Source organism: Temnothorax longispinosus, chromosome 12 (genome assembly GCF_030848805.1).
Source record: "Temnothorax longispinosus isolate EJ_2023e chromosome 12, Tlon_JGU_v1, whole genome shotgun sequence".
Lineage (NCBI taxonomy): Eukaryota > Metazoa > Arthropoda > Insecta > Hymenoptera > Formicidae > Temnothorax > Temnothorax longispinosus.
The window spans coordinates 13,203,838-13,212,458 of record NC_092369.1 but is presented as its reverse complement, the minus strand read 5'-3'; the positions used below and the strand labels follow the sequence as shown (position 1 = coordinate 13,212,458).

The 8,621-nt window shown below is 39.7% G+C and overlaps 2 protein-coding genes across 8 annotated transcripts; one reads left to right on the top strand and one right to left on the bottom strand.

The window, feature by feature from the left end:
* The first annotated feature begins 666 nt into the window (after positions 1–666).
* On the top strand, positions 667–5,411 carry LOC139823379 (CCR4-NOT transcription complex subunit regena). 3 transcript variants are annotated; one of them, XM_071795860.1, is made up of 9 exons: positions 667–961; positions 2,321–2,393; positions 2,473–2,980; positions 3,071–3,297; positions 3,634–3,876; positions 4,000–4,261; positions 4,627–4,734; positions 4,824–5,049; positions 5,305–5,411. In XM_071795860.1, exons 3-8 carry the CDS (start codon positions 2,655–2,657, stop codon positions 5,041–5,043), a joined length of 1,386 nt encoding a protein of 461 aa, XP_071651961.1. In that variant the 5' UTR covers positions 667–961; positions 2,321–2,393; positions 2,473–2,654; the 3' UTR covers positions 5,044–5,049; positions 5,305–5,411. The 3 variants fall into 3 exon arrangements, with proteins under 3 accessions (XP_071651961.1, XP_071651958.1, XP_071651959.1); XM_071795857.1 differs by lacking the exon at positions 667–961 and adding an exon at positions 970–1,242; XM_071795858.1 differs by lacking the exon at positions 667–961 and adding an exon at positions 1,303–1,465.
* LOC139823377 (malonyl-CoA decarboxylase, mitochondrial) lies at positions 5,045–8,586 on the bottom strand. 5 transcript variants are annotated; one of them, XR_011734761.1, is made up of 12 exons: positions 8,381–8,586; positions 8,093–8,249; positions 7,880–8,020; positions 7,406–7,546; positions 7,096–7,248; positions 6,836–6,989; positions 6,591–6,730; positions 6,318–6,453; positions 6,034–6,246; positions 5,794–5,899; positions 5,443–5,705; positions 5,045–5,241 (listed from the first exon to the last, which is right to left on the bottom strand). XR_011734761.1 is itself a non-coding variant. In XM_071795853.1 (11 exons), exons 1-11 carry the CDS (start codon positions 8,440–8,442, stop codon positions 5,588–5,590), a joined length of 1,521 nt encoding a protein of 506 aa, XP_071651954.1. In that variant the 5' UTR covers positions 8,443–8,586; the 3' UTR covers positions 5,045–5,587. The 5 variants fall into 5 exon arrangements, 3 of the variants coding, with proteins under 3 accessions (XP_071651954.1, XP_071651956.1, XP_071651955.1); XR_011734762.1 differs by having other exon boundaries at positions 5,507–5,705; XM_071795853.1 differs by having other exon boundaries at positions 5,045–5,705.
* Positions 8,587–8,621: the final 35 nt, after the last annotated feature.

Sequence of the window (8,621 nt, the reverse complement as noted above, 5' to 3'; positions counted from 1 at the left end):
CAGTAGCAATCGAACGTGATTGGCTCTTAAGGCCTTCACACATAAAATCGCGTAAGAACGTAAAACGTAAGCGTAAGAAAATCGACCAATCCCAATCAAGTATTGCGCTGTCCGTAACTCCAGTAGGGGAAAATACTTGATTGGGATTGATCGATTTTCTTACGCTTACGTTTTACGTCCTTACGGCATTTTATGTGTGAAGGCCTTTACTTTTAGAACCAACCAATCAACGTAGAGTGATGATAAGACAAACTCAACAGTTGTGTCTGCTGAACGCGCCCATTGGTCGGTATTCATAGTCGGTTCTTATATTTAAGACCATCTTAAGTACAATTTTAAGATGTCATTAACCAATCACAGAGCCGTATTAGCATCTTAAGATATTACTTAAGACGGTCTTGAAATTAAGATCTGATTATGAATACCGGTCATTGACGCTTGTGTCGATTTGAGTCGCTATATGTCGCTAAATGAAAACCACCCATTATAGGGTCTTTACGGGTGACGGGGAGGAAGGCGGAAGTACCCCAAATTCCTTCGCGTGCTACGGTTCATCAAAAGAGCCAATCGCGTTTGAGCGCAGTTCGTTGTTTCGCGTTGTGGCTGGTACCAAATTCCCCAGAAAATACTCTAGAATCTCCAGTCAAATTCGAGACTGTCGCGCGTGCCGTGGTAGCGGGACATTTTCGTGAGGCAAAACGCACAATCGAGATGGAAATGGAATATTATTGCAGCGCTTCGAGCCTTCGAGCCCGTCGACCGACGTCTACGGGCAATACGGGCATGAGGCTGATGAGGCATCTGCCAGTCTGCCACTTGGAGCACTTGGCTTGGCCATTCGCTTGACCACGGTCGTACAAATTGTTAATATGGCAGACGTTCGGGTCTCTAGTGTTGTTTAAGTTCGTGAAACTGCGAGTGACTGGAGTGACAACTGACAAAACAGTGGACAGTGGGCCCTGTAAGTCCTCTTATCGAAGGGCACTGTGATGCATTGTGATCGGTGATCGGTGATCGGTGATCCGGAATGTGTATGAGAGTCTGATCGGCGCACGTCCCGACTCCCGAACTCCCGACGTTCACGTGCGAATTCGTGATTTAACGCGCGCACGAAAGAGAGAGAGGAAGAGAGAGCGCGCGCGCGAGTAACAATCGCGGGCTCTCCGTTCGGTCGGAATCGCGCGAGACTCCTCGTCGAGCCGAGAGTCTACCAACATCGCCAACCAACCTCGACAACGAGAGGTAACATCGACGTCTCCGCGCGCGCGCACGTGCGAGCGAGCGAGAGAAAGAGAGAGAGTGTGAGAGAGGGGGGAGGGGAAAGAAAGAGCAAGCGAGCGAATGTTTTTCTTTTTTTTTTCTTTTTAAACATTCGTCCACTTTATTTATCATTGCGAACACGATGGAATTCGCCGCGTCGTGATACGCAGCCGGTGACGCTCGTTCAAGAGTCCCAGAGTCCCAGGTAGGATCGCGACACCCCGCGCTTTTCTCTCACGTTATTTTGACGTTTCGCGCACTGTATAACCTTTCATCCCCCCTTTGTGCTTGTCAATACGTCCTCCGATTCCTCCGAATCCTCCGATAGCAGAAAGCGGGAAAGCGGAGATCCTCAGTCGGCTCGCACTGCTTGTGTGTTTACTCGGCGACGGCGACGGCGACTCGCGGCTACATTCGCGGACAGACTTTAAGTTTCTCTCACAATTTTCGGGAGCATACCATATATTATACCGAGCATCCTTATCGTGTATCCGTCTCTGTAAAGTAGAGGTAGCGATTGACCACAGTGACAGTAGCATACCCGTGTAGCATATCCGCTTCCGCTGTCGGATTTCGGCGACTCGGCAATCGGCATTTCGTGCTTCGCTAACGAGACGAATAGCGGCTATAGAGACAGAGTTGGACTCGACGTGATTAAATGCCGAAACGTCAGATTAAAATAAATTATTCGTCTGCGAATTTGTATTGTTGTATGCGTCAAGTATGGATTCGCATGTGTGATACATAAAAAATATATGCAAGAGGTATCCATCTGTAGTTGTTACGGTTATAAGTTACTGTTTACAGCGAAATTGTGACATTGATCAAATACATTCAATGAATAGGTTGACGCGTACATTTAAATTTCAACGATCGTTACACAGGCAAAATCGGAATTCGAGTACGCACCGTAGGCATATTTATATTTATACTCATTCCCGTGTGTGTCAGACGTAAGAAACTTATGTATGTATTGTATGCAAGTGACACGAGCTTCGTTAGACGTTAGAAGGTTGTATCAATGTATCTGGTAAAAATAATTCTTTGTTTGTTGTTGTAGGAGGTGTGCGTTCGCGTTTCTTTACTGCATTTTAATGTAACTATCGCTGAGACCCCTGCGCGATAAGAAAGAGGTAAGTAACACTGTATATATCTTGATAGTCACTGAATAGTCGTTGAGTCAGGAATTAATCGAAATTCTTCTTGTTCCAGCTTACAAGTAATCACGGATTTTTGTCATGGATCATTGGAGATCCCATGAACGTATCGAGTTGTCGAGTGTTGTATTAGAGAGAGAAAAGTGGATGTGCTAATCGAATCTGCAAGATAACGAGAGTGCTTGGTGTGCCTGCTTACGGGCAAAAACATTTTTTAAATAGTAGTGCCACCGGGCTATGGCCAACCTGAACTTTGAACAGCCGCCACGCAGTATTGCGAACGCAGGTCTCACTTCACGCGCAGCTGGCGGCGGGGGAGGTTTGAATACCGTGGCCCTCACGGGTCATGTCACGCCTACCTCGGGCATGTTCTCAGGCTCGTCTGCAAGCACTTCGAGTACAGTCAACTCAGCGATAGCCGTCACTAACGTTTATCCCGGAGCGTCGAGCTCTGGCGGCGGACAAAATAGTCATCAGCAACAACAGCAACTCTCTCCTATGGGCAGTAGAGGACTGTTTGGACAGAGAGCTTTTACCGATAGACGTACGATGCCTGCTCTTGGGTTAGTGTTTCTCTTTTATCTATACGTATATTTCTCTCTCGCTCTCCTCCCTCCCCCCTCCCTCTGCAATCATCTCCATCTGTATTGCAGAGCTTCGAATCCAATGGGTAGTATGGGCAGTTTCGGAATACCTCCAAGTCGCAATTACGGATCTCAAGGTGCGGTTAACAATTTCCACTCTGTTTTCGGGAGTGGAGGCGGTGGAGATACGAGTACTCCACCTCTGTTAGATCTCTCGGAGTTTCCCTCCCTAACGAATAGAGGTCAAGGTGATTCTATGCCGCAACCTAGTCCCATGCCGGGGAAACAGCCTTATGGTTAGTGCCAATAAGACGTTAATACAAAAGCAAAATTTTTTTATGCACATTGTAAAACAATCACATTATACTGCACCATATTTGGTTCAAGTATCAGTCTTTTTTTCTCACTTAGAAGGCTTCTTACAAGCTGTCTAATTTAGTGAATTTATTCATAATTTATTTTACGTTTAAAGCAAAACGAGCAACCATACTTGGTTAAAGTATTAAAATTTTCAAACAATATAATGCAATAGTATGCATATGCGTCGCAGACCTTTCCAAATATTTTATATAGATGATACTACCTATCTAAGATTGTTTTGCTAATGTAGTTTTTATTTGCGTGTGTTACAGTTGGAATGGTAAAACAACCAACATCCGAGTCGAGCGAATTTACCATGAGCTCAGAGGATTTTCCAGCATTACCGGGAACGCAGAATCGAGAAGGCCCGTCACCTGGCGGCAGCATGTCTGGCGATAAGAATATTCCTGTAGGACTTGGTCCAGAAATCGGGCAGGACGTGTTGCAGGCCAACAGAGCACCTGGATCTGAGAAATCTCAATCTTCTAAAAGAGGCATCCAAACATCGCCCGATGGTAAAATTAGAGATTTGTTTCACGAGCGTATTATCTTGATTAAATTATCATTAAATGCGATTAGATAGTTGGAGGTTTCTTCAGAGTTTAATTCTCATTATAATTATGTACTCATACACCCAGGCAAGGTGACGAACATACCTGCAAGTATGGTGAAGGATCAATTCGGCATGGTTGGGCTTTTGACGTTTATCAGAGCGGCGGAGACAGATCCGAACTTGGTGTCGCTGGCGTTAGGTCAAGATCTTACTGCATTAGGACTGAATTTGAATTCACCGGAAAATCTTTATCAGAATTTCGGCGGCCCCTGGGCGGAAACTCCATGTCGACCGCAGGATATAGATTTTCACGTACCACCGGAGTATCTTATAAATGCCGCGATCAGGTACTGGTATTCCAATGCATTATCTAATTTGTCACATTGAAGCTATCTGCATTGTGATAAAAATCTACAAATATTTGTGACGTGCATATAATTGTGAGCGATACTTGAGGTGCTTCTAAATCTTATTGTTAGATAGAGATCTGGTAGATATTAAATGGAAATTGTTTATGACCATTATATTATATCACATATTAAAATATATGTATTAAAACGAAATATTAATGGTATAGTATTTAGCATTGAAATAAAATAAATTGTTATTATTGTATACATAAGCAGAATTATGTTATTTGTAGCATGATGTTTTTTTATTGCATATAATTAATTTTATCAACAAAATTAAGTTTCTTATATTTATTTTATAGGGATAAGCTAGCGCCAGTTAAACTAAATCGATATAAAGATGATCTACTGTTTTATATGTTTTATACGAATGTTGGGGATGTATTGCAATTAGCTGCTGCGGCGGAACTGTAAGTAAAAACAAAGTTAATTGTTATACTTAGAAATATTAGCGCAATTACGTGCGATATTTGTGTAATTCTTTGTATGTGATATGAAGGTACAGCAGAGAGTGGCGATATCATATGGAGGAAAAAGTTTGGATAACGCAGGCACCAGGTTTGGGGATTGTAGAAAAGACGTCGACATATGAACGTGGTACTTATTATTATTTTGATGCGCAAAACTGGAGAAAGGTAGCTAAGGAATTCCATTTGGATTATGCAAAACTAGAAAGTAGACCTCATCTTCCTTCGAACTTTCACCAAACTCAGCCTTGACTACAGGTGTGTATTCTCAATTTTATTCCCTCCTTTTCTTTTACATGTCATATACATTCACGCATGACACACGCACACACGCACACAAATTGTATCAATTCAATCGATACAAATCTGTAGAAAAGAAGTTCGATGCTTTCGTTCCACAACACTATTGCACTTTCCTCTTGCTTCTCTGTGTTCTTCTCTGCAATTGTTCTGCAAGAAAAAGCAATAGAGATAATCTTTAAATTATAATAGAGATTATATTATCTGTTCTAGACTTGTCTGCAGACCATTGTGCTGTCTTTAAGCTGGAAACGAATCAGCTATTGTATAAATGAACAAATTTAATAATCTTTAATAAAAACATAAAATTTGAAGAGTAATAGGAAATTTTTTAATCGATTAATTAGATACCTTCACCTTCACCGTCATAATTCATTATCTATCGTTCATCATCATCCATCATCATCATTACTACCTTATCATAATAACATCTTTCCGCTCGTAGTTGCGATATTTTTATCCCATTTTCATGATTCTTTCACAATTATAATTTATATTACAATACAATTAATTTTTCCGCTTGCATCGCGAGATTAGTAACACCTTCTGTAGCATTTATGACAAAATGTTCAATGTAATTCCGACTGTTTTTCTCAGAATCTTCTAAGAAATATCTGTGAAGAAAAGCAATAATTCTCTGTATTCTTTTAATTTGATTTCCTTGATTTGATTATTAATTCGAGTCAATTTTCAAATGTATACCTATAGTTGACCATTATGCCGCAACTATTTGCCACTCCACGTGGCGAAGGATCAGCCATCCAGTTTATTCGCCACATCACAGCTCCGTTACGTAAATGGAAATTGGCTACGCGAAACAAATTATGAAGAAGAAATTATTTATCTCACAGTGTTAATCTTGCTTCAAAAATGTATTTACATAATTTGTATATTCATAATGTCAGTATGAAAGGAGAGAAGAAAAATAAGTGCGGAACGTACCGACCGTATTTAAAGCATAGCCACGTCTTTTTTCTTTATACAAGTACCATGCGCAAGCTCGAAGTAGTGGTTGTTTTAAAAATTCTGACAGTTGCTTATCCCCTGTCCATAACGAAGTACCCAGAATCTTTTTTAAGGCTACTATCACGTTTTCCGTTTGTAAAATATCTTTTGCAATTCTACATTCTTGCGTGGTAAATATAAACGCCATGTCTATGGAACAAATACCTTTATATATATCATTTTTACTCATTTTCTTTTTTTCCCCAACAGTCAGTAGTTACCTTGCTTTAATTTATCGAATAGCCAAGTCTTAAAATTTGGTATCGGTGATAAGCTGGACAATTGTTGTATAGCTGGAAATTCAGTCATGATCTCGCTGGCCACTTTTTTAATCAAATAATTACCGAGTTCAATTCCCTGTGCAAAAAACACCTTTACAGTTAGGTACATATATTTTCTGCGGCGCAGAGTTGTAATATACTTAAATATAATTTATGTTGACTTGAAATTTTTAACCAATTAAAATCTCTATTGCAAATCAACTGCAATCCTACCTGCAAACCTTTCTGAGTGGATACTATAGAATAAAAAATTGCTGCTTTTATCTTCGATTTATCTTCTTCTAAAAATGTTATATATTTTTTTGCACTCCCCAGAATTCTAGTTTCAGCTTCTTCAATACCCTTTACACTATCTGTAATATATATACATAAAAAATGTACTAGTTACTCTTCTCTTTCTTTCCTAGAAAACAAATTCTATTTAAAAAATTTAAAAACATTTTATTGCCTGGTATAACCTGGTATAACATCACATAATGCTGTATGCAACACGACAATAGGTTCTCTTGGCATGGATGGGTGCATAAATATGTAACATCTTCTATATGGCCCAACTCTGCGTTTCAAGTCCAACCAATTTCTCATGGGATGTATAGCTTCGTAATCGGAGACCTTTAGATTTGCGAATGTAGAAGAAGAAGAAGCACATGTCAGAAATGTAGAAATTGAAAGTAGATGTTGAATTGCAGAGATAAAATATTTAATTACTTGTAATTACTTTTTGCAATATGTCACATGCGCTTTCCCAAGTTACTCGTTCCATGTGTAAGAAACCCACGGAAAACCAAAGCAAAAGCAGATCTCGCAAATAATGATTTAGTTGTTGTATTATTATACTTTCATCGGCATCTTTCACATCTGATATTAGTTCCTAACAAAAGTCAAATAATAATCGATAAAAATAAAAATTTAACTTAATCTCTCTGATACAAATTTCATTTTATGATAAGATTTGAGTCACAATGCACCCATGGGCGTCGCTCGTCGCTCGCAAGCACCCATAGGTAAAGATCTTTTATTTTGTTTACCAGAACATTGGTTCTTAGGTCAACCAAGAACTTGACGCCATGCTGCAATCTTCCTATAATAACGAATAACCAATGATAAGCAGGTGTAAGAACATTCTTCAAAGTTTTCTCGTGGACAATCATTTGTCGTTCATTTTCAGGCTGTAATAAAAGGCTGGGATATAGATACTTTGCACAAGTGCGACATATGATATGTGATATGTGTTATTATTTAATAAGGGACGATCTCAGGAGAGAGATGAGGAGAGGAGAGGAGAGGAGAGGAGACGAGAAGAGAGAGAGAGAGAGAGTTCTTAGGCAATAACAAAGCAATAACAAAAGAGAGAAAATACATTTATAACGTGGAAGTGGCAAAACATGTTTGGTTACGTTGATATCGAAATAAAAGTTGATACTCAAACGTATAGTTTGATTAAAGCGTTGCACACATAACTCGCAGAAAACAGTATTACTATGTGTATGTGTATGTTATACCTCGGTGCAGACCAATCTCTTGGCCACTTGGCATATATCGTCGTGTTGTACGGCATACCGCGAAGCTAACGTGCGTAAAATCTGTTGGCGATTATCCTTGTTGCTCTCGGTATATCTGACGCACAGCGCACGTGCTTTGTTCTGCAAATACTTTTGTTATTTATACAATTTCTGTCAAGAAGAAAGTTAGAAAGGGAGACTGCGCTTTATAACCTCTATGATCCAGTTGCTGATCTTGGTGTCCTTAAATCTAAAAATTTCCCGCAGTTCCTCATCCACGTTCACTTCGGCACGTAAACTGGATGACGTTCCATATTCGTGTTTAACGTTGCGCTTCAACTTGTTGACGAATTTTAATTCCGTCGCGAGTCTGCAACGACGAGTAATCGGTAAGAGTTCGAAGGCAAGCTTTCCTAACATGATCGTAAATCGTAATCCAATTATATCTGCCTGCGCTTTCAATTATATCGAGATGAATTAGAGCAGATATTAGATACTTAATTTTCAACAGGTGTCATACATATACATATACATATATCAGCTGATGTGACATGTGGTGACATGTGACTTGAATGACTTGTCTTATTTGTCTGTTTTGTCACAGATCACAGTCATTATAGATTTTCACTGTTACATATTATATATTTCGATTTGTAGGTAAAATCGTAATTATTTTATATTGGTTATGGATAAAACAGTCATGGACCATATAGCGACTGTGTTTATACACGACTTGAAGAGT

Excerpts from the sequence above, each read along its gene's own strand:
- LOC139823379 (XM_071795860.1), top strand. The coding sequence starts at position 2,655 with ATGGCCAACCTGAACTTTGAACAGCCGCCACGCAGTATTGCGAACGCA. Across the intron at positions 4,262-4,626 it reads CTTATAAATGCCGCGATCAG|GGATAAGCTAGCGCCAGTTA; the intron begins GTACTGGTATTC and ends TTTATTTTATAG. Across the intron at positions 4,735-4,823 it reads TTAGCTGCTGCGGCGGAACT|GTACAGCAGAGAGTGGCGAT; the intron begins GTAAGTAAAAAC and ends TGTGATATGAAG.
- LOC139823377 (XM_071795853.1), bottom strand. The coding sequence starts at position 8,442 with ATGTCACCACATGTCACATCAGCTGATATATGTATATGTATATGTATG. Across the intron at positions 7,547-7,879 it reads AGAGATTGGTCTGCACCGAG|CCTGAAAATGAACGACAAAT; the intron begins GTATAACATACA and ends CTTTTATTACAG. Across the intron at positions 6,247-6,317 it reads ATTCGATAAATTAAAGCAAG|ACATGGCGTTTATATTTACC; the intron begins GTAACTACTGAC and ends TTTGTTCCATAG.